Source organism: Symphalangus syndactylus, chromosome 1 (genome assembly GCF_028878055.3).
Source record: "Symphalangus syndactylus isolate Jambi chromosome 1, NHGRI_mSymSyn1-v2.1_pri, whole genome shotgun sequence".
Classification (NCBI taxonomy): Eukaryota; Metazoa; Chordata; class Mammalia; order Primates; family Hylobatidae; genus Symphalangus; species Symphalangus syndactylus.
Window position 1 is genome coordinate 78878661 of NC_072423.2, and position 25852 is coordinate 78904512.

A 25852-nucleotide genomic window follows, 5' to 3' on the forward strand; every position below is an offset into this window, starting at 1 on the left:
GATTTCAGTAGTTTCATATTTATATAGTCTTACATGGCCCTTAAGGCCCTATATCCTTACTAATCAAACTGTGGTCCCAGGACCAGTAACTTCACTATCATCTGAGGGTTTGTTATCTCTGACCCAACTCAAGATCTACCAAATCAGAATCTAAATTTAATAAGATCTCTAGGAAATTTGTATGCATATTAAAGTTTGAGAAGCACTTCTTTTGTGATCTGCTACCCCATTCCTCCCGACTACATCTCCTAACTCACCTGCCTCTAACTGAGAGGACATCTTCGCCACTGCAGGTGCATGGCAGGTGCATGCCCACCTCCAGGCCTGCCAATACTGATCCCTCTGTCTGAAATGCTCTTCCCCCAGATATCTCAATACTTTTTTCCTTATCTCCTTCAAGACCTTGTTAATCTATAACTACTTTGGGAGGTGTACTTCAACCACCTTGTTAAAAATTGCAAACCCACCATTATGCTCCCCATCACAGGGCCCTATTTTACTTTCCATAGTACTCAGCATCTTTTAATGTACTACAGTTCACTTATTTATCCTATCCATTATGTCTCCATCCACTATATTATGAACACTTGAGGGCTGAGATTTTTATCTGTTGTTTTCAGTGATGTATCCTACATCCTAGATGAGAGCCTGGGCACAGCATGTGCGCAATAAACTTCTGTTTTTTAAAGGCTTGTCTTCAATTGCCTCTTCAAGGACTTAGTAACCAAGTCTCTGACTAAGGTGCCACTGAAATCTACTTTCTTCATTAGCAGGGTTATTCTCCTAAATCTTTCTCCCTGTGTCCACCTGGAATCTACTGCATGTTTGTGAGAATATTCATCTACTCTGACTAGCCTTTTACCAGACCCCTTGACATGCTGTTCCTGACTCCCCACTGAGCCTCATAATTTTTAAAGACAATCCAAGACCAAAACTTCTCTTGTCCCTTCAAACATCTCATTTCTTAAATAGTTCTATTCCTTCTCTCTGCTCCTTTTGCCAAATGTAGCTACAGAACACTTGACATGTGGCTAGCCCAAACTGAGACGTGTAGAAGCACAAAATACATACCAGATTTGAAAGACTTCATAAGAAAAAGAGAAAATAAAATAGCTCATTAATAATTTTCATATCTGGCCGGGCACGGTGGCTCACACCTGTAATCCCAGCACTTTGGAAGGCCAAAGTGGGAGGATCACTTGAGGTCAGGAGTTTGAGACCAGGATGGCCAACATGGTGAAAGGCCGTCTCTACTAAAAATACAAAAATTAGCTGGGCAAGGTGGCATGTGCCTGCAATCTCAGCTACACGAGCAAGAGATTCGCTTAAACCAAGGAGGCGGAGGTTACAGTGAGCCAAGATTGCGCCACTACACTCCAGCCTGGACGACAAAGTGAGACTCTTGTCTCAAAAAAAAAAACAATAATAATTTTCGTATCTGTTACATTTAATGTGATAGTGGTTTAGATATACTGGGTTAGATAAAATATATTATGAGGGCAAAAGCGGTAGCTCACACACTGCAATCCCAACACTTTGGGAGGCCAAGGTGGGAGGACTGCTTGAGGCCAAGAGTTCAAGACCAGCCAGGACAACAAAGCAAGACTCTAACTCTACAAAAAATAAAAAATTAGCTGGATGTGGTAGCACACACCTGTTAGTCCCAGCTAGTTGAGAGGCTGAGGCAGGAGAACTGCTTGAGCCCAGAAGGTGGAGACTGCAGTGAGCTATGATCGTACTATTGCACTCTAGCCTAGGCAACAGAGTGAGACCCCATCTCTAAAAATAGATAACTAAAAACTGGAAAAAAAAAATGTATATAATGAAAGTTGATTTGACCTGTTTCTTTTTACTTATCTACTAGAAAATTTCAAATTATGTCTATGGCTCCCCCTGTATTTTTACCAGAAAGTGTAGCTCTAGATCAGTTCCAAACAAAATAGCTCCTTCCTCCCTGCAAGAAACTCTTTCCCTGGTTTTTATTTTAATAAGCAGGAGACTGGGAAAGAAGGGAAGGGAATGTAATATGCAATTAAAACCAGAAACTAAGCAGGAGGCAGTGGCTCACGCCTGTAATCCCAGCACTTTGGGAGGCCGAGGCGGGCAGATCACCTGAGGTCAGGAGTTCAAGACCAGCCTGGCCAACATGGTGAAACCCCATCTCTACTAAAAATACAAGAAAATTAGCCGGGCATGGTAGCGGGCGCCTGTAATCCCAGCTACTTGGGAGGCTGAGGCAGGAGAATCACTTGAACCCGGGAGGCAGAGGTTGCAGTGAGCTGAGATCGCGCCATTGCACTCCAACCTGGGCAACAAGAGCAAGACTCCGTCTTGGAAAAAAAGAAAAAAAGAAAAAAAAGACAGAAACTAAATAAAATCTCTGTATTGCTTTAAAATTTTCACTTTGATCTTCACATAAAATCCAAAATTTTATGGCCAGGCCCGGTGGCTCACACCTGTAATCCTAGCACTTTGGGAGGCCAAAGCGGACGGATTGCCTGAGCTCAGCAGTTCGAGACAAGGCTGGGCAACATGGTGAAACCCCATCTCTATTAAAAATACAAAAAATTGGCTGGGCGCGGTAGGTCATGCCTGTAATCCTAGCACTTTGGGAGGCCGAGGCAGGCGGATCACCTGAGGTCAGGAGTTCAAGACCAGCCTGGCTAACATGGTGAAACCCCGTTTCTACTAAAAATACAAAAAATTAGCTGGGTGTAGTGGCACGCGCCTGTAATCCTAGCTACTCAGGAGGCTGAGGCAGGAGAATTGCTTGAACCTGGGAGGCAGAGGTTGCAGTGAGCCAAGATTGGCCATTGCACTCCAGCTTGGGCAATAAGAGTGAAACTCCGTCTCAAAAAAAGAAACATATATATATGCTTGTATATACAAAAAAAAAAAAAAGCCAGGCAAGGTGGCGTGCACCTGTAGTTCCAGCTGAGGTAGGAGGCTGAGGTAGGAGAATTGCTTGAACCAGGGAGGCAGAGGTTGCAGTGAGCCAAGATCTCACCACTGAACTCTACCCTGGGTGACAGAGAGAGACTCCATCTCCACAAAAAAAAAAAAAATCCCAAATTTTAAGATAACATTTTTCAAAGACAAGAAATTTGGTATACTTAAATGACATTAAAATATAACATTATTATCACCTGTAAAAATTTATCAAGCTATAACTTAATGATCTGTATACTTTCTCAGTGTTCTGTACTTCAATAAAATGTTTTAAAATACGCTAATGCCAAATAAATCAATTGTACACAAACCAAATTATTTCTGTGTTTTAAGAAAAAGAAAATTCTTGCTCTTGCTTGCTTCCTAAAATGTGAAAGGAATAAAATAAAAGAGTCCTCTCCTTTCATTTCCTGCCTTTAGAAGTCAGAGTTCAGTTACGGATGATTTAAATACTACTCCTTCTCATAAGAATCTCCTTAGCAACCTTTTACAGCTTGTCATGAGTTGCAGAACTCTCTCAATCTTCCATTCTTCAAATGGCCTGTGTCCCCTCTAGAACAAAGTATTTTAAAACAGAAAACTTAACAAGCTCTTTGTTTTTTTCCAGGAATTGAGGTATTAACAAGCTCTTTGAATAGAAATATTAAGGCAGTCTCACGATCTCCTTCAATTCTTTTGCCAGCTTCTACCCTCTAAGCATTCTTCCCTCTTCCCTTCCCAAGGTAAAGTCGCATCCTCTGTAAAAATAACAGTGGCCTCTTCCAAAGATATCTGGTAGTCATTACTAAAGTTTGTTTGTGGTGTAGAATGGAGAAAATGAAAAGAAAGCCCTGGGATCAGGTGAAGAGAGGAAAGGAAAAGGAAAAAGAAGGCCATAAGCCACCTGATCCTCCACTCCATCTGGAGTGGAGAATCTAGATATCAGCTGAAATGGAAAAGCAAAGGGCAGAGAGAAGGGAGGATAAAAGACAGGCCAGGATCCACGGAAGTGGGTGGTGTGACCAGGCACAGGGTGTTGAGGTTTTACTTGCGGGTGGGTGGAAGGTAGAAGGTTCCAGAGCAGCCACAAGAGATGGGGAAGTCGAAGAATTTTTAAAAGGGAATTTTGATAATTTTAATAAGTGTTGTTACAACCTATAAAATGAATCTACTAAGATCCTTTGAGAGATATTTTTGATTGCATTACTGTGCTTACTTACAGGCAGTGGTAGTGCAAAGGTGGAGCCTTGCCTCATAATTGACCCAATGTTTGAATTCATAAATTACAAGAAGAAGAGAGAAAAGCCAGGCAAGAGAGCAGTTTAATCAAACAAGCTCAGGTTCTGTCATCTTATTCAGCAATGCAATACATTCATGTGTTACGTTTTATTAAGATTGCTGGTAAACCAACAATTCTTTGTATTCATTTTATTTATTTTATTATTATTTTTTTAGACGGAGTCTCGCTCTCTCGCCCAGGCTGGAGTGCAGTGGTGCAATCTCGGCTCACTGCAGTCTCCACCCCCCGGGTTCAAGTGATTCCCCTGTCTCAGCCTCCCAAGTAGCTGGGATTACAGGCACCCACCACCACGCCCAGCTAACTTTTGTATTTTTAGTAGAGACAGGGTTTCACTATGTTGGCCAGGCTAGTCTTGGACTCCTGACCTCAAGTGATCCTCCAGCCTTGGCCTCCCAAAGTGCTGGGATTACAGGCATGAGCAACTGTGCTCAGTCTTCTTTTTTTTTGGAATGGGGTCTCGCTCTGTCGCCCAGGCTGGAGTGCAGTGGTGCGATCTCAGATCATTGCAACCACCACTCTGTCACCCAGGCTGGAGTGCAGTGGTGTGATCTCAGATCACTGCAACCTCCACCTCCTGGGTTCAAGTGATTCTCCTGTCTCAGCCTCCCAAGTAGTTGGGATTACATGCACCAACCACCATGCCCGGCAAATTTTTTTGGATTTTTTTTGGTTTTTTTTGGAGACACGGTTTCACTTTTTCATCCAGACTGGAGTGCAAGGGCGCAATCTCGGCTCACTGCAACCTCTGCCCCCCGGGTTCAAGTGATTCTCCTGCCTCAGCCTCCTGAGTAGCTGGGATCATAGGCACCCACCACCATGCCTGGCTAATTTTTGTATTTTTAGTAGAGACGGGGTTTTGCCATTTTAACAAGGCTGGTCTCAAACTCCTGACCTCAGGTGATCCGCTACCTCGGCCTCCCAAAGTGCTAGGATTACAGGTGTGAGACACCACACCTGGCCTCCCAGCTAATTTATTTTATACTTTTAGTAGAGATGGGGTTTCATCATGGTGGCCAGGCTGGTCTCAAACTCCTGACCACAAGTGATCCACCAGCCTCAGCCTCCCAAAGTGCTGGGGTTCCAGACATGAACCACCATGTCTGGCCTCTTTTTACTCATTTTATCATGGTAATACTCTAGCAAAACTGAACATTTAGAGGACAGAACCATGTTGCCTATGCTTAGTACAGGGTCTATAAATAGCAAGTCCTCAATAAACGATATAAAAAAATTTATATTTTCACCTGTAGTTCCATGTTCCTTTCACAACTCTTCATTTTCCTAAGAGCTCCTATCTATCCATGAGAATTTCCCCCTAGATAACAGGTTCAAACTATAAGGTACTTATTTTTTTATTTTTTATTTTTTTGAGATGGGAGTCTTGCTCTGTTGCCCAGGCTGGAGTGCAGTGGTGCGGTCTTGGCTCCCTGCAAGCTCCGCCTCCCAGGTTCACGCCATTCTCCTGCCTCAGCCTCCCGAGTAGCTGGGACTACAAGCACCTGCCACCATGCCCGGCTAATTTTTGTATTTTTAGTAGAGATGGGGTTTCACCGTGTTAGCCAGGATGGTCTTGATTTCCTGACCTTGTTATCTGCCCGCCTCAGCCTTCCAAAGTGCTAAGATTACAGGTGAGAGCCACCGCGCCCAGCCACTATAAGGTATTTATTAATTACCCACAGATGCCAAGGCCACAATCTATAAACTATCTCATGAACTTTCTGTTGCTGGAGAAAAATAAGCAGTTATGTCAAATGAAACCTCTAGAAATAAAAACAGGTAAGTTCAACAGCTAAAATCAGTCAACTAGTTTGAAAGCTATCTATACTTTTTAACCTTATATTCTAGAATGTTGCTCTTCTAAAGAGAAAATTATCCTAAAGGGAAACAAAAACAGCTCCAAATTCAGTTACAATGGGCCAAACCAAAAAGTTTGTTTCAACACACAAAAAAACTGTTTTTCAAGACACACACAAAAAATTTCCACTTGAAATATAAATTATATAAACATTCTCTCGTAAGACTGTTATTTAACATTCAAATATTTAAATATTCTCTCATAAAATACCTTTGAAATAAATTATTTAAATGCTTTGGGAGAATCTATTCCACCCTTCAGCTCTGAGCCCCACAAAAGCAATTTTTTTTTCCCCCGAGACGGAGTTTTGCTCTTGTTGCCCAGGCTGGACTGCAATGGTGCGATCTCGGCTCACCACAACTTCTGCCTCCCAGGTTCAAGCGATTCTCCTGCCTCAGCCTCCTGAGTAGCTGGGATTACAGGCGCCCGCCACCACACCTGGCTAATTTTGTAGTTTTAGTAGAGACAGGTTTCTCCATGTTGGTCAGGCTGGTCTCGAACTCCCACTCGAACTCCCAACCTCAGGTGATCTGCCCGCCACGGCCTCCCAAAGTACTGGGATTATAGACGTGAGCCACCACACCTGCTCCACAAAAACAATTTTTAAAAATAAACAGCAAGAGGGCCGGGCGTGGTGGCTCACGCCTGTAACCTCAGCACTTTGGGAGGCCAAGGCAGGCGGATCAGGTGGTCAGGAGATCGACACCACCGTGGCTAACACGGTGAAACCCCGTCTCTACTAAAAATACAAAAAATTAGCCGGGAGTGGTGGCAGGCGCCTGTAGTCCCAGCTACTCAGGAGGCTGACGCAGGAGAATGGCGTGAACCTGGGAGGCAGAGCTTGCAGTGAGCCGAGATCACGCCACTGCACTTCAGCCTGGGTGATACATCGAGACTCTGTCTCGAAAAACAAATAAATAAATAAATAAAAATAAACAAATAAAAATAAAAAAATAAACACAGGCTAGGCGCAGTGGCTCAAGCCTGTAATCTCAGTACTTTGGGAGGCCGAGGTGGGTGATCATGAGGTCAGGAGTTTAAGACCAGCCTGGCCAACACAGTGAAACCCTGTCTCTACTAAGAATACAAACATTAGCCGGGCATGGTGGTGTGCGCCTATAGTCCTAGCTACTCAAGAGGCTGAGGCAGGAGAATCTCTTGAACCCGGGAGGTGGAGGTTGTGGTGAGCCAAGATCGCGGCACTGCACTCCAGCCTGGGCAACAGAGCGAGACTGTCTCAGAAAAAAAAAAAAAAAAAAAAAAAAAGGCAAGAAAATAAAAAGGCACCCAAATTGGAAATTAAGTAATGGTATTTCTATTCACAGATGACATAATCTTGTAAAAAGAAAATCCTAAGGAATCTACTAAAAAAACATTAAAATTAATAAATGAATTCAGCAAGGTAGCAGGATATATGATGAATAAACAAAAATCAGCTGAGTGCAGTGGCTCATACCTGTAATTCCAGCACTTAGGGAAGCAGAGACAGGAGGACACCTTGAGCCCAGGAGTTCAAGACCTGCCTAGGCAACATAACAAACCTGTTCTCAAAAAAAGGTGGGAATTCCCCTTTTTTTGGAGTCAACAAAGACCTAAATAAATGGGAAGACATCCTGTGTTCATGGTCTAAGGCTTAGCGTTGTTAAATGCAATAATAACCAAATCCATTTATAGATTCAAGGCAATCCCTATGAGAATTCCAGCTGGTTTCTTTGTCAGAAGTTGAGCTAATCCTAAAATTCATATGACAATCAAAGGACCTAGAAGAGCCAAACAAACAATCTTGAAAAAGAACAACAAAGTTGGGGGACTCACACTTACCAATTTCAAAACTTATTAAAAAGCAAGAGCAATCAAGACACCATGGCACTGACACAATAGAACAGAACTGACAGTCTACATCTATGATCAACTGATTTTCAATCAGGGTGATAATACCATCCAATAGGTAAAAAATATTCTCAAGAAATGGTGATGTGTCTATTAGATATCCACACATAAAAGTATGAAGTTAGACCCTTTCCTCACACCATGTACAAAAATTAACTGAAATGGATCAAAGACCTAAATGTAAGAGCCAAAACTATAAAACTCTCAGATGAAAACAGGCATAAATCTTCATGAGCTTGGATTTGGCAATGGATTTTTAGATATGGCACCAAACCCCACAAGCAATAAAATAAAAAATAAATACACTGGACTTGATTGAAATAAACTTCATGCTTCAAAGGACACCTCAAGAAACTGGAATGAAAATCCACAGAATGGGAGAAAATATTTGCAAATCATGTATGTGATAAGAAATTTTATCTACACTATATAAAGAACTCTTACAATTCAATAATAAAAAGAAAACCCAATTTTAAAATGGGCAAAGGTCAAGGCTGCAGTGAGCTGTGATTGTGCCACTGCACTCCAGCCTGGTGAGAGAGCGAGACCATGTCTCTTAAAAAAAGGGGGAGTGGGGGGCAAAGGATCTGAATAGTCATTTCTACAATGGTCAACAAGGACATGAAAATATGCTCAACATCATTAGCCACCAGGAAAATATAAAGCAAAACCATATGAAATACCATTTTACATGCACTAGGATGCCCAGAATCAAGAAGTCAGATAATAACAAGTGTTGGCAAGGATGTGGAAAAATCAGAGCCCTTATACACTGAGATGTCAAAAGATAGAGTTACTTTGAGAAACAGTTTGGAAGCTCTCAAAAAGTTAAAATATAGAGTTACCAGTTTACCCAGAAATTGTTCTCATAGGTATATATCCAAGAAAAATGAAAACATATGTCCACACAAAAATTTGTAAATGAAAGTTTATAGAACCATTACTCATAACAGCCAAAGGGTAGAAACAATTCAAATGTCCATCAACTGATGAATGGGTAACAAAATACAGTATATCCATACTATAGAATATTTGGCAATAAAAAGGAATAAAGTACTGATACATGTATGACATGGATGAACCCTGAACATTATGCTAAATGAAAGAAGCCAGTCCTAAAAAAATATATGAGTCCATGCATATGCAATGTCCAAAATAGGCAAATCTATACATATAGAAAGTAGATTAGTGATTGCTGGGGCTAGGAGGTGATAGCTAAAAGGTACCACATTTCTTTATAAGGTCCTAAAATTGTGGTGATGGCTGCATAACTCTGAATATCTCAAAAACCGCTAATTGGATAAGTGGGTAACTTACATGGTTTGTGAATTATATCCTAAAAAATTTATTTTTAAAAAATTTATTTTTGAAACATCATCATCAAAAAATTAGGTAATGGTCATAAAACCGAGGAAATTATCTAATTTTGCTGATAATGGGTTGTTTTTTAAAAACCTTATTTTAATATCTGCTAAATACAGTAAAATCTCCACCAAATTGAGAAAATATGTCGAGACACCATACTGAACTGCAGAAGCTCAATTAGCCTCCACCTAAATGACTCATCCATCTCTACTTCCTAATCCCCAGATCTATCATACTGACTTCTCTCCACGTCACAGGTCAGCTACTCCTTCAGTCACCAGGCATTTCTGCTCCTATGCTTACCATGGGTCAGTTGGGTTTGTTCCCAAACCTATTTATACAACTGCACCACTATTATTATAGTACCAATTAATTAAATAATGTATAAACTGATGAAATAATGAGTGTATAAAACACATCTGTGTAGCGTGGCAAATACAAAGAATGTAAGAAAACAGCAGATGAACAATACACATCAACAGAAGAATGATCACAGGAATAGAAAAAAATTTCAGACAGAAATGTTTCTTCCCTTGAAGGGAAAACGGAGCTATATCCAATCTTTTTTTTTTTTTGAGACAGAGTCTCGCTCTGTCGCCACAGGCTGGAGTGCAGTGGCGCAATCTCAGCTCACTGCAAGCTCCGCCTCCCAGGTTCACGCCATTCTCCTGTCTCAGCCTCCTGAGTAGCTGGGACTATAGGGGCCCACCACCAAGCCCGGCTAGTTTTTTGTATTTTTAGTAAAGACAGGGTTTCACCGTGTTAGCCAGGATGGTCTCGATCTCCTGACCTCATGATCCGCCCGCGTCAGCCTCCCAAAGTGCTGGCATTACAGGCGTGAGCCACCACACCCAGCCCTGAGCTGTGTCCAGTCTTTAACATGACCTGTAATACTTGGCACCACCTTGTCTTCCCTACATTTTCTTTAACTCTCCCTCCTTCTCTAGGCTTCAGACAACCTTGTGTTCTGTCAGTTTCAAAAACAGCTAGCTCTTTCAGAATCTTCACTATGGTGTCCTTCTTCCTGGAAAGTTCCACTGGATTTACCTAAATCCTTTCCCTCAGCCTGGCTAACTCCTTCAAGCCAAGTCTGTCTTTTAACGCAAAGATGCATGTGACTCTAAGAGTGGCACACAACAGATGCTCAATTAATGTGTCAATATTGTTATATACCTACGGGAAGAGATGTCGAGAAAAATACTCTGAAAGCCACTATCACTAGGTAGTAGGGTATAAAGTGATTTTTACATTCTCCTTTTACCCTTCAAGATGTTTTAATTTTTACAACAAATATACATTTTCTTTTTTTTTTTTTTTTTGAGACAGAGTCTCGCTCTGTTGCCCAGGCTGGAGTGCAGTGGCGTGATCTTGGCTCACTGCAAGCTCCACCTCCCGGGTTCATGCCATTCTCCTGCCTCAGCCTCCTGAGTAGCTGGGACTACAGGCACCCGCCACCACGCCCGGCTGATTTTTTGTATTTTTAGTAGACACGAGATTTCACTGTGTTAGCCAGGATGGTCTCAATCTCCTGACCTCATGATCCGCCCACCTTGGCCTCCCAAAGTGCTGGGATTACAGGTACCCGCCACCACGCCCGGCTGATTTTTTGTATTTTTAGTAGAGACGAGGTTTCACTGTGTTAGCCAGGATGGTCTCAATCTCCTGACCTCACGATCCGCCCACCTTGGCCTCCCAAAGTGCTAGGATTACAGGTGTAAGCCACCGCACCCGGCCAACATCATTTCTACACATGCTACAAATGAATAAATGTATTTTGAAAAACTAAATAAAAATCTAGCCCCTTCCCACACAGATCCCGTCAGCATTGCATTACGTGTGCTGAAAAATACTGGTTTTATTTTATTTAAATCATTTTAATTTTTCACTAAGACAGACTGATATGGCAAATTCTTTTGTTTTGTTTTGTTTTTTTGAGAGAGTTTCACTCTTGTCACCCAGGCTGGAGTGCAATGGCATGATCTCGGCTCACTGTAACCTCCACCTCCCAAGTTGAATCGATTCTCCTGTCTCAGCCTCCCAAGTAGCTGGGATTATAGGCACCCACCACCATGCTCGATTAATTTTTTGTATTTAGTAGAGCCAGGGTTTCACCATATTGGCCAGGCTGGTCTCGAACTCCTGACCTCAAGTGATCCGCCTGCCTCGGCCTCCCAAAGTTCTGGGATTACAGGCGTAAGCACCGCACTCAGCCTTTTTTTTTTTTTTTTTTGAGATGGAGTCTCACTCTGTTGCCCAGGTTGGTGTGCACTGGAGCCATCTCGGCTCACTGCAACCTCCACCTCAAGGGTTCAAGCGATTCTCCTGCCTCAGCCTCCCAAGTAGCTGGGATTACAGGCACATGTCACCACACCCAACTAATTTTGTATTTTTAGTAGAGACGGAGTTTCGCCATGTTGATCAACTGGTCTCGAACTCCTGACCTCAGGTGATCCGCCTGCCTCGGCCTCCCAAAGTGTTGGGATTACAGGTGTGAGCCACCATCCCTGCCTAATAAGGCAAATTATTAAAAAAAACATTCTACATGACCGGGCATGGTGGCTCACACCTGTAATCCCAGCACTTTGGGAGGCTGAGGCGGGTGGATCACTTGCGGTAAGGAGTTTGAGACCAACCTGACCAATATGGTCAAACCCCGTCTCTACTGAAATTACAAAAATTAGCCAGGCATGGTGGCGTGTGCCTGTAGTCCCAGCTACTCAGGAGGCTGAGGCAGGAGAATTGCTTGAACCCGGGAGGCGGGGGTTGCAGTGAGCCAAGATTGTACCACTACACTCCAGCCTGGGTGACAGAGCAAGACACTGACTCAAAAAAAAAAAAAAAAATACATACTCTATTATAAAGTACTGGGAGGTGTTTAAGCTACCCATATAGTAAATATGGTAAACTATTTTGAGGCCAGCCTGGCCAACATGATGAAACCCCATCTCTACTAAAAATACAAAAATTAGCCAGGCATGGTGGTGGACACCTGTAATCCCAGCTATTTGGGAGGCTGAAACAGAAGAATTGCTTGAACCTGGGGGGCAGAGGTTGCAGTGAGCCGTGATCACGCCACTGCACTCCAGCCTGGGCGACAGAGTGAGACTCCATCTCAAAAAAAAAAAAAAGTAATTATAAAATATTTACTCCCAGATAATTTGGGTTATTCTGAAATCCTTTGCCAGACATGTAACTATTATTTGTCTTCAGATATAGTAAAAACTATTCAAAGGAACACTACTTGTATAAATTATGTATCCTATAGTCAAATCATGTCCCCTGATAGATATCTATGACTGTAACCTAGAAAGGTCATTTTAGTAATAAATGCTATCTGGGTGGGGGTGGGGGAAGCATGACTGAATTTCAAATATGCCAAGTGACTGTCATAATGTCCTAGTCTATGTCTCATACATGAAATCTAAGTGGAGATTATCTATTTATCACACTACAATTATCCCTCTGCCAAAACCTCTATTAAAATTGACACTCGGAAGTGGCAACTCATGTACAGACACAATTTCATCTGAGGACATACAAACTGATTTCCACACCATGTAGCAGCCATGGGAATTCAGGTGTGTTTGGGGTCTTTAACCCAAAAAGACAGAAAGTAGAATGCAAGCATTCCTAAACATTCCTCTTAGCCTGCTGACCAAGGAGAAAATGCTGTTGTTACCAGCAGTTACTGGAGTTTATTCTTCCAGGCCTCTTAGACAATACATTTCAACATTTTAACTTCTTGTCATGCAATTCCATTTACAAACCCATAAAGCGTAAGATCAGGCAAAGCCATCTGCTAAAAGAGTAGATTCAATAATAATTGCCTTGTTGTTTCTACAAGATATTCTAAGATTTAATTAGTTTAGTATCAAATACTATTTCTCAGTCACATAAAACAGCCTCATTTATGCAGCTAAAGTTGTGCATGCATGCAAATATTTTCATGTGTGCACAACTACTATTTCTTCTTTCAGGTTAGATTTTTTAGTTACTTTTGAAATTAAGGGCTACCCATTGTCAACTAAAAGAGGCAATACAGGGTGGGGCGCGGTGGCTCATGCCTGCAGTCCCAGCACTTTGGGAGGCCAAGGCGGGTGGATCACCTGAGGTCAGGAGTTCGAGACCAGCCTGGCCAACACGGTGAAACCCCCATCTCTACTAAAAATACAAAAATTAGCCGGGCGTGGTGGTGGTTGCCTGTAATCCCAGCTACTCAGGAGAATCACTTGAACCCAGGAGGCAGATGTTACAGTGAGCTGAGATCACACCACTGCACTCTAGCCTGGACAACAGAGAGAGACTCTGTTCCCCACACTGCCCCGCCCCCAAAAAAAGACGCAATACAAATCTAATTGTCACCTAAATGAGCCAGAGGGTGGAATCAATTATGGGTAGTGAGCTGATTTAGCTAAAGACAAAAAAAAGACATTTTAAAATGTTATACTCTGTACAAAGCAGCAAATCCTATGTACAGCCTTTAGTAGTTTATTTTAGGATGCTCAGAAAACATTAAAAATTTATATAGCCCTGTTCGGGTCAAAAACTGTACATAACCAGAATGAGGTCCAAGAGACTAACTAGATGCATTTCTTGGCTTGTCTCAAGATCTCTGGGTCCCCTAAAGCAGATTTGACTTTACAGGAGGTTCAACTATATAGAACAATTCTTGAATCATTTTGAGTAATTTGGAATTACACTACTTCACAAGTTCCTACAGTACAGACCCTGTCCTCACCTAAGAGGTTGAAGGTTCATGGACTGCGTTTACACTTCTGTCCAGGTTACATCTAACGGGACTATATCCGTTGGCTATAAAATGCCAAGAACCGAAGTAGCTGCAGTTAAGAGGCATATAAGGAGATACAAAGGCATCTCATTATTCCAAATGAGGCACTAAATTAACCATCAGCATTATGTAGATACCTAACATTGCAGATACAGGCTGAATAAAGAAAAGAAAAATATATGAAAAGTAAAGAGATAAGTGGTACTGCAACTTTCTGGCTATGTCGGCTTGGTCAAATTACTTAACCTCTCTATATACTTAGCTCTCATCCCTAAAATGCAAATAATAGGATCTACTTCATACATTTGTTGTGATGATTAATTAATGTCTATAACAGTACTTGGAATATAGTAAGCTGTAAAATATATATATATTTTTTTTGCCCAGAGGATAATCATTTTTAATTTAAAAAGATTGTTAACAGGTCTGAACACTTTTGTTATTTACATAAATAAAACAATTTTTTGACTGAGAGTAATTAATGCCTCTTAATTCAAACTAAACATTCTTTTGCTTCAGAAGTGGACAGAGAAACACTCCTCTAATTGTAAAATTTTTTTGTTATTATACTTTAAGTTCTAGGGTACATGTGCACAATATGCAGGTTTATTACATAGGTATACATGTGCCATGTTGGTTTGTTGCACCCATCGACTTGTCATTTACATTAGGTATTTCTCCTAATGCTATCCCTTCTCCCTCCTCCCACCCCACAACAGGCTCCAGTGTGTGATGTTCCCCACCCTGTGTCCAAGTGTTCTCATTGTTCAGTTCCCACCTATGAGTGAGAACATGCGGTGTTTGGTTTTCTGTCCTTGCGATAGTTTGCTCAGAATAATGGTTTCCAGCTTCATCCATGTCCCAGCAAAGGACATGAAATCATCCTTTTTTATGGCTGCATAGTATTCCATGGTGTGTATGTGCCACATTTTCTTAATCCAGTCTATCACTGATGGACATTTGGGTTGGTTCCAAGTCTGCTATTGTGAATAGTGCCACAGTAAACATATGTGTGCATGTGTCTTTATAGTAGCATGATTTATAATCCTTTGGGTATATACCCAGTAATGGGATCACTAGGTCAAATGGTATTTCTAGTTCTAGATCCTTGAGGAATCGCCACACTGTCTTCCACAATGGTTGAACTAATTTACACTTCTAACAATAGTGTAAAAGCGTTCCTATTTCTCCACATCATCTCCAGCATCTCGTTTCCTGAATTTTTAACGACTGCCATTCTAACTGGTATGAGATGGAATCTCATTGTGGCTTTGATTTGCTTATCTCTGATGACCAGTGATGATGAGCATTTTCTAGTGTGTCTGTTGGCTGCATAAATGTCTTCTTTTGAGAAGTGTCTGTTCATATCTTTTGCCCACTTTTTGATGGGGTTGTTTTTTTCTTGTAAATTTGTTTGAGTTCTTTGTAGATTCTGGATATTAGCCCTTTGTCAGATGGGTAGATTGCAAAAATTTTCTCCCATTCTGAAGGTTGCCTGTTCACTCTGATGGTAGTTTCTTTTGCCATGCAGAAGCTCTTCAGTTTAATTAGATCCCATTTGTCTATTTTGGCTTTTGTTGCCATTGCTTTTGGTATTTTAGTCATGAAGTCCTTGACCATGCCTATGTCCTGAATAGTATTGCCTAGATTTTCTTCTAGGGTTTTTATAGCTTTAGGTCTAACATTTTAAGTCTTTAATCCATCTTGAATTAATTTTTGTCTAAAGGAAGGGATCCAGTTTCAGCTTTCTACATACGGCTAGCCAGTTTTCCCAGCACCATTTATTAAATAGGGAATCCTTTCCCCATTTCTTGTTTTTGTCAGGTTTCTCAAAGATCAGATGGTTGTAGATGTGTGGTGTTATTTCTGAGGCCTTTGTTCTGTTCCATTGGTCAATACATCTGTTTTGGTACCAGTACCATGCTGTTTTTGTTACTGTAGCCTTGTAGTATAGTTTGAAGTCAGGTAGTGCAATGCCTCCAGTTTTGTTCTTTTTGCTTAGGATTGTCTTGGGAATGCGGGCTCTTTTTTGGTTCTATATGAACTTTAGTTTTTTCCAATTCTGTGAATAAAGTCATTGGTAGCTTGATGGAGATGGCATTGAATCTATAAATTATCTTGGGCAGTATGGCCATTTTCACAATATTGATTCTTCCTATCCATAAGCACGGAATGTTCTTCCATTTGTTTGTGTCTCTTTTATTTTGTTGAGCAGTGGTTTGTATTCTCCTTGAAGAGGTCCCTTTAAGTTGGATTCCTAGGTATTTTATTCTCTTTGTAGCAATATGAATGGGAGTTCACTCATGATTTGGCTCTCTGTTTGTCTGTTATTAGTGTACAGGAATGAGTAAGCTGTAAAATACTTCTTCAAGATGCATGTGGGAATGAAACACAGAATAGGTACTTATGCCCAGTATACATGAACTTTATTTCTAAGATGTGAACATGAGTCTTTTTAATAGTTTCCCTCACTAAAGCTTATATGATTCTATGGTACAATTTTTACAAACCAGTTCTATCAAGATTCAAGTAATGATAAAAGTTCATTTAACTTTATATAATACTTTAACCTATTCCACTTAAAATACAGTTAATCCCCCAAGGGAACAGGATTGTTCTAGTTATTCATTAACCTTCTTTCCTGCTAACGGGAAAGGGCCTCTGAGTGCTACATAATTAGTGGTGATTAATAGGAGACAGGAATGATGTGATGAAATTTGGAAAGCTGGAAAAAAACCAATGTAAAAGCCTCAATTAAAATACATGGAAATTCAAATCAGTTGTTTCAGTATTTTCAAATATTTAGCAATTTTCTTCAAAAGTAAGATTATAATCCACAAAACTATTTCAACAATGGCAGTATGAAAAATTTGTAAAACTGGAATAAAAGTTACCCTTAACTCTGGGTCTGAACTGCTTCCTTGATAGGCAAGCACCCACGAGTACAGGTTAGTCATTCAAGAGTTTATAAATTAGTAGTCTGAGCTGTGAGCCACTACTAGGAAGGGAGAAATATGGGTCACACACTGTTTAAATTACACGTCCTTTTCAAAACTGTAAGAACAACATACAGATCAGTGGCTACGAGCGGCTGGAAGGAGGGGCAGTGGCATGGGGGACGTTAAAGGGGTGACAAAACTTGATTGTAGGGATAGTTAACAACAAAATATGCTTGTCCAAACTCAAAGAATTAAATAAAAAGGTAAATTTTACTGTATGTAAATTATACTTTCAAAAAACAGAGAAAGTTATAGGGAAAAATTAAATTGCCTATTAAAGTAAAAAAATTTGCATGTCATTTAAAACAAATCATATGAAAGATTTCCATTAATGAGTTCAAATGCTGGAAAATACTTAGTATAGTCAAGTATATTAAAACATTTTCCAAACAGTAAGAAATAAGGTAAAATACTTGATTTTAAGAAACATTAGCTTGAGGTAAAAGATCACATAAAAGTTAACCAAATACCTATATATGATTTCACTGCTTTCTCAGAACTCATAATTTTTAATTTTTAAGAATATAGTAAAAGTGCTAAAAAAGAGTTATAATTAAAACTACAAAATAATTCATAACATGATTTTATGTACTACAAAAACTATTAAAATAAAAAACAGTTGAACAATTGATGTCCTCTATTTCAATTATATGACTTGATGAGGGTCCTAAAACCCCAGAGAGATAAAGAGATTTTGTTTTCCCTGGGAGTCTGTAAGCCTTGCTTAAGAAGGACTTCCTTCTTGCTCCCACGAAACCTTACACTTCCCAACCAGGAATGACACATAATATGCTGCACGTATAAAGCTAGGCTTGATGCTAAATAAAATGTGAATAATTTTTGTGGCAGGCACAGTGGCTCATGCCTGTAATCCCAGCACTTTGGAGGCTCAGGCAGGCAGATCACCTGAGGTCCTGAGTTCGAGACCAGCCTTGCCAACACAGCAAAACTCTATCTCTACTAAAAATACAAAAATTAGCTGGGCGTGGTGGCGCATGCCTCCAATCCCAGCTACTCAGGAGGCTGAGGCAGGAGAATCACTTGAACCTGGGAGGCAGAGGTTGCAGTGAGCTGAGATCGTGCCACTGCACTCCAGCCTGGGCAAGAGTGAGACTCTGTCTCAAAAAATAATAATAATTTTTGCAAATATCCACCCTCAATGGAGAATCTGAGGCAGAGAAGCGAGAAAGAAAGGGAGGCCCCATGAGCTGAGCCTGGGCACAAGGGCCACCTAACAAGGCCTCTCTGAATTCAGAAAGGCTGAACAGGCTGCCCCAGAATGGCAGCCAGCCTCATCCTTCAGGCAGCTTATACTAGCAAGAATTCGGTGAGGGGTTTACAGAGGGAATGGTAGAAACAGAAAAACAATTTGTTTTGCTCAATAGAAAAACAATTTAAGGGCCAAGAGAGGCTCTAATAGTCAGTCCCCATTGTGACCCAGTGTAGCCTCAGTCTCAGAAACAAGCCTGCCTTCTTGCTGACAAAAAGAGGCTTAAACCCACATGGCAAGGATGCCTGGGCTTCCTGCTGCCTACCCCACAACTCTAGTTTCCTCCTACCTCCCGATTCTGTTTCTTAGGAAGAAGTACCTCTGCCATCTGTGCTTTCATACCACAGCTCTCAAACCTTTAAATTTTGGTTTTAGAATCTCTTTGCACACTAAAAAATTAAAGGAGCCCAAAGAGCATTTTTTTAATGTGGGCTATAATCTATCAATATTTACTGTATTAGAAATTAAAACCAAGAAATGTTTAAAATATGTATTAATTCATTTAAGCCCATTAAATGTTAATAACATTTTATGGAGGAAAAAAAACTACATTAAAAAAATGAGAAGGGTGGAATTGTTTCACATTTTACAAAACCTTTTAATGTCAGGCTCAATGAAAGACAGCCAGAGAGGCTGGGCAAGGTGCCTCACATGTATAATCCCAACACTTTGGGAGGCCGAGGCATGAGGACTGCTTGAGCTCAGGAGTTGGAGACCAGCCTGGGCAACATAGCAAAACCCCATTTCTACAAAAAAAAACAAAAATAAAAATAAAAAAACAGGCCAGGCACAGTGGCTTACGCCTGTAATCTCAACACTTTGGGGGGCTGAGGCAGGAGGATCACAAGGTCAGGAGTTCGAAACCAGCCTGGCCAGCATGGCGAAACCCCGTCTCTACTAAAAATACAAAAATTAGACGGGCATCATGGCGCATGCCTGTAGTCCCAGCTACTTGGGAGGCTGAGGTAGGAGAATCACTTGAACCCGGGAGGCAGAGCTTGTAGTGAGCCAAGATCGCGCCACTGCACTCCAGTCTGGGCGACAGAGTGAGACTCCGTCTCAAAAAATAAAAATAAAATAAAAAATAAAAAACCATCCAGGTGTGGTGACATGCACCTGTAGTCCCAGCTACTCAGAGAGCTGAGGTGGGAGGATGACTTGAACCCAGGAAGTTGAGGCTACAGTGAGCCATTATCATGGCACTGCACTCCAGCCTGGGTGACAGAGCAAGACCCTGTCTCCAAAAAAAAAAAGGCTGGATCTCATCTGCTTCTGCAGTCATTCTGACAGTCTTCCTCATGCCTCCAAAAACTCCATGGTATGATCTTAAGAGAATGAAAGTATAAAGGCAAATGATATCCCAGTAGTACTATGAAAATAGTTTTGACCTTGCCGATCCCCTGAGAGGGTCTCAGAGACCACAGAGCCCTGGACCAGTCTTGGTTCTGAGCAGCACTACTCCAGACAACCATCGTCTCCCATGTGTTCCTGGGTCTGCTTCATGAGATAACCACTCTTGAACCCGGCTCACGCCCTCCAGGCTCCCTCACACCACCACCGCCAAATGGACCATCATCTCTAACCTAAAACACAACAGAAAACTTCCTCCTTATGCTGTTTTCTTCCTTCTCTCATTTCACCAAACTTCTAAAAAAAATTAGTTCCCACTGCCTCTACCGCCTCACCACTCCTGCTTTTTGCTATCTTAATTACCAAAGTAATGCACTCTTTTTTTTTAAATCAAACAACATGGATAAATGACCATCCACAATCCCAATCTCCTCCCCACTGATAACCACCGTTAGCCCTAGAAAATACCCATTTTTCTGAATTAAATCAATATCAGATTGAAATTTTTGTTTCCTTGTGTTTTGCCCCCTTCAAATTGTTACTTTCTTTTTAATTCTGAAAAACTTCTATTTAGTTAGATTCCAATTCTTTTGGTGACCTATGTTACGGATCAAATTATAAGGGCTGTCAATTAGGAGATAAAATGAACTAATGCTTCTTTACAAAGTGAGTACTAAACTAACGTTAAGATCATGTGGATTTTATGACAAAATATAATAAAACAATAATTAGATAACTGTGCCTTGTATGTAAAATGTTCATATTTCATTACCCAAACGCAGATGAATGCTGACTATATTTGTATCATCTTAATTCACAATAGTACATTTAAGGTTTATGAATCATTTTAATATACAGTATCTCTTTAAAAATTTCATAAGCTATGAGGTTAATACAAATTACCATTAACATTTTATAGATAAGAAAGACAAAGTTCTGGAAGAAAAATTACTTACTCAAAATTGCATAGCTAGAAAAATACACAACCAGAAACCACAAAACTTACCTCTTCTGATTCAAATCAAATCCCACCCCTTTGTGTCATGTTGAATAGTATATCAAAAATTCTAACAATATAAAAATATTTAGTTCTTGCCTTTTTAGGTCTAATTTGGAAAAAATTGTCCCTCCTTTCAAAGTTGAATAGAAAATGCAAAATGGGCTGGGCAGAGTGGCTCACGCCTGTAATGGTGGATTCACCTGAGACCGGCAGTTTGAGACCAGCCTGGCCAACATGGTGAAACCCCATCTTCACTACAAATACAAAAACTAGCCAGCATGGTGGCATGCGCCTGTAGTCCCAGCTACTCGGGAGGCTGAGGCAGGACAATCACTTGAACCTGGGAGGTGGAGGGTGCAGTGAGCCAAGATTGTGCCACTGCACTCCAGCCTGGGAGACACAGCAAGGCTCTGTCTCAAAAGAAAAAAAAAAAAAAAAAGAAAGAAAATACAAAAATTAATGCAAAAAGGGATAAATTATTTTTGTTTCTCTATTATACAATATAATCCTTTGGGAAGCCTACATTTCATTTAAAACAACAGTTAAAACTTACTAAAATCTACATCAATATGTAGATGCATTATAAAATTTGAAATACAACTTCTTAAATCCTTTATTTGAGCATTGCCACTAACGAAACACCTAAAACCCCCAATCTAAGGATGATGAAACTGCTACTGAAAAGAACACCACACATATATGCTGAACTGGTATTTCAGTATTGTGCTTGAAATCCCTGCAATGAACACATAGAAACCCCTTAAATTTCACAATCAGAAATTTGAAATTAAATTATTAAAAAACAATAAACCAGGCTGGGTGCAGTGGCTCACGCCTGTAATCCCAGCACTCTGGGAGGCCGACGCGGGCGGATCACGAGGTCAGGAGATCGAGACCATTCTGGCTAACATGGTGAAACCCTGTCTCTACTAAAAATACAAAAGATTAGCTGGGTGTGGTGGCGGGCGCCTGTAGTCCCAGCTACTTGGGAGGCTGGGGCAGGAGAATGGCGTGAACCTGAGAGGCACAGCTTGCAGTGAGCTGAGATTGTGCCACTGCACTCCAGCCTGGGTGACAGAGCGAGACTCTGTCTAAAAATAATAATAATAATAATAATAAACCTATTTGTATAAATAACAAAGCACTGAATTTATTATTAATCTTACTAAAACAAGTCCCTATTTTTTCTTAAATTAAGGCAGCTCCAATGGAGTCTAGCACATTTAAATGCTGTATTTATTATATGACATACTGCACTGAATTATGAAAAAAAACTGAAATTACTAAGAGCTCTGGATCTTAGCTACCTCAATTCTGCAAATAATAATATGGTTAAATTTTAAAATGATAATTAAGCCATTCTTTATAACACAACCTGACGTTACAAAAATATGGACAAGGCAACTAATTTTTCTTCACATTTTACTCTTCCTAAACCTAGAAAACACACCTGCTCTCAAAACACCTTATCAGGGCCAGGTGCGGTGACTCATGCCTGTAATCCCAGCACTTTGGGAGGCCGAGGAGGGTGGATCACCTGAGGTCAGGAGTTAAGACCAGCCTGGCCAACATGCTGAAACTCCATCTCTACTAAAAATACAAAAATTAGCTGGGCGTGGTGGTGGGCGCCTATAATCCCAGCCAGTCAGAAGGCTGAGGCGGGAGAATCGCTTGAACCCAAGAGGCGGAGGTTGCCGTGAGCCAAGATCGTGCCATTGCACTCCAGCCTGGGCAACAAGAGCAAAACTCCATCTCAAAAAAAAAAAAAAAAAAAGAAATCTTATCAGAAGACCAAGAACCTATAGTGAGATAGTTCAGTACTCAAGTTAGTCTAAACAGGATTGCAAAGCTGCTTTACTAAGAAATATTTGAGTATTTCACTTACCTCTGTTTCCATACATTGTGAATATCCCAATTTACCTGTAATAAAAATGAAAAGGATTACTTTCAAAAGATTTCAGCTTTTTTAAATCATTGATAAAAATATTTGAGCTTCTCTGGCTATGGCTTTATCATGTCTATGAGAATATCTATGCAAATGAAAGATGCTAGAATGACCAAATATCCCTGAAGGTCCTACTTAAGAGATTTAAGTTTAAATAGGCCCATTAAAAAATAACAAAGAAAAAAGTGAGAAAAAAATGCTTAACTGTAATAAGATCTAAAACATATATACATATTTAATACAGATATATAAATCAATCAAACAAAAACATTTGAAAGTCTTGCTTTCTTTTAAGAAACACCTTAAAATACTTTAAAGGTATTGTAAGTATACCTTAGGAAATCTTAAAAGACTGCAAATATATTTCCAGTTTAAAGATACAGTGATCATTTCGATGAAAGGAATAATGTTTAAATTCATACTTTCTTTAATATATGCTGTTTTTCTTTAATACATGATTAGGCAAAACCATATAATTAATTGAGTAATTTTTCCAACAGAGGCTCACCTAAAGAATAACTAGAACTGAACAATATTTGGCTGCACCAATATTAGTATTTTTCTCCATCACTGATACATAATACCAAAGAACATGAACAATTAATATATTTGTCAACGTCACTGACAAAAACATACTTCTTAAACAAAAACAGCTATTTTAAAGAATCACTTATTAAATAGTTTTAACAAAAGGAACGAATAACACAATTATACAATTAATTATACTGGGTACTAGAAAATTGTTTTTTTGTTTTTTTTTTTTGAGAAGGAGTCTCACTCTGTCACCCAGGCTGGAGTCCAGTGGTGTGATTCTGACTCACTGCAACTGCCCACTCCCGGGTTCAAGTGATTCTCCCACCTCGGCCTCCTGAGTAGCTGGACTACAGGCACCCACCACCATGCCCGGCTAATTTTTGTATTTTTAGTAGAGATGGGGTTTTGCCATGTTGGCCAGGCTGGTCTCGAACTCCTGACCTCAAGTGATCTGCCTGCCTCGGCCTCCCAAAGTGCTAGGATTACAGGCGTGAGCCACCATGCCCAGTCAGTACTAGAAAATTTAATTTCCCCAGACTACACTTAGATTTCACTGACCTAAATTCAAATACGCATTTAACTCTATACCTTTCCCTCCACCCAATACTATCCTCCCACTTCTTCCTCTCCCCAGCATTTACCCTCACACCTAGCCCACAGTGGTTAATCTATTAGCCTTGTTATTTTTTTAGTACTTAACTAGAATTTGTACACCTTAGACTCTATTATGACATCACAAAAGAAAAATCACAAATAATAGCCTTTGTATGCTCCCAATTCTTAAAATAAAAAAATTGAAACCACAATTTCTTATTTGAAATGAGTTGGTTGAAAAAAAACAAAAATGAAAAAATAAAAGAAGACAACCACAATTCCTCATCTCTTAATGATCCTAATGAGAAACACTAGCTGAAACTGAGACCAGAAAATAAGGGGCCTTAGGTTCTATGAATTAAATTAAAAATTATATATAAGCAATAAAGACTACATGAACATATATATGTAATGAGCTTACTACCTAAGGGTTTATATAATAGGGTTTGATAAGTGTAAGACTGTTATTTTACTTACATATTTATTTATTGTTATGTAAAACTCTACATTCAATAGTGATTTATCACATACATTTTATTTATTTATACATATGATTGTTTGTTCAGACCATTAATGCTTTTGGTAGTTAAGTATACTTAACTCTCATAAAATTGGTAATTAATTTTACTCAGCGAAGTACTACTGGACAGAAACAGCTCAAGGAAGGGTACAGACTGCCTTTCGGCAAACATTTACTGAGAGCCTACTCGCATAGTAGGGAAGAGAGGGAGGGAGGAAGAGAGGAGCACTCAGGCAAACTGTAACAGAGAGTAGCCTCTTTAAGAGTATATGAGTTGGCCAAGTGCAGTGGCTCACGCCTGTAATCCCAGCACTTTGGGAGGCCGAGGCGGGCAGATCACGAGGTCAGGAGATCGAGATCATCCTGGCTAACACGGTGAAACCTCATCTCTGTTAAAAATACAAAACATTAGCCGGGCGTGGTGGCGGGTGCCTGTAGTCCCAGCTACTTGGGAGGCTGAGACAGTAGAATGGCGTGAACCCGGGAGGCAGAGCTTGCAGTGTGCCGAGATTGCGCCACTGCACTCCAGCCTGGGTGACAGAGTGAGACTCTGTCTCAAAAAAAAAAAAAAAAAAAAAAGAGTACGTGAGTTTTACATCTTCAGTAGGATATATTCTGAAGATAAAGAGAATTACAAAGAAATCTAAAAATTTTTGTAGTACATTTCTTGTTGGTAGTATAAAATTCTGAAACTATTTTAATGTATTGCAGCAATGAGCACGTGAGTAAATACACTGATACTGCTGGGAGTCATGACTTACACTACGGGAGAAGGAATACACAAACCTAACGTGAGAAGAAGAAAAGGAGCCCTGTGGTGGCGAACTGTAACTAGAGATATTACACAACTTAAAAACATTTCCTAGCTCTGCCCATCAAAAGTGGGAGAAGCCCATGGGGCACGCCAAGCCCATTCCCCCTCAACAGAATCAGGATTCCTCGGGAAATTGGCTGATTTCAGGGCTGGGACAGGGAAATTACAAGATAAGCCGGGAACATCTTTTTGTACCAGAAAACAATGAAGTGCTTAAAAAGAATGATAGAGGGGTGCCAAAAGGGCACAAGTCTATAAAATAAGATTTTTTTCAATGACCTGCATTATAAAACTGAAAATGCTGTAAAAGTACTAAAAATTTTTGTAAGAATCCAACAGCTCTTGGTCATTAAATTTGAACTGGTGAGTAACTCACGGTAATATGAAAAGGCTGTTAAGTACAAAGTATTTGACCAACTACACAGCTCTGCCATCCAAATTCCTGCTCAGAAGCTAACCTAGGACTCCAAAAATCCCAATCACATGACATCAGAGCTTAAAGGAATCTTGGAAATGATCCTGCACAATCCACTCATTTTATAGATGAGTAATTTGGCTGGGTGTGGTGTCTTGCGCCTGTAATCCCAGCACTTTGGGAGGCTGAGGTGGGAAGATTGTTTGAGCTCAGGAGTTTCAGACCAGCCTAGGTAACATAGTGAGACCCAGTTTCTATCAAAAATAAAAAATTAGACAGGCATG

At 40.3% G+C, this 25852-nt stretch overlaps 1 protein-coding gene across 10 annotated transcripts in view; it reads right to left on the bottom strand.

The window, feature by feature from the left end:
• LOC129460740 (centrosomal protein of 76 kDa) overlaps positions 1 to 25852 on the bottom strand; it is a 269467-nt gene that overhangs the window by 181801 nt on the left and 61814 nt on the right. For all 10 annotated transcript variants that reach the window (XM_055239053.2, XM_055239056.2, XM_055239047.2 and 7 more), the window contains one exon: positions 22632 to 22666. In XM_055239053.2, the coding sequence (XP_055095028.1) occupies positions 22632 to 22666 (35 nt within the window). The remainder of the gene's footprint in view (positions 1 to 22631; positions 22667 to 25852) is intronic.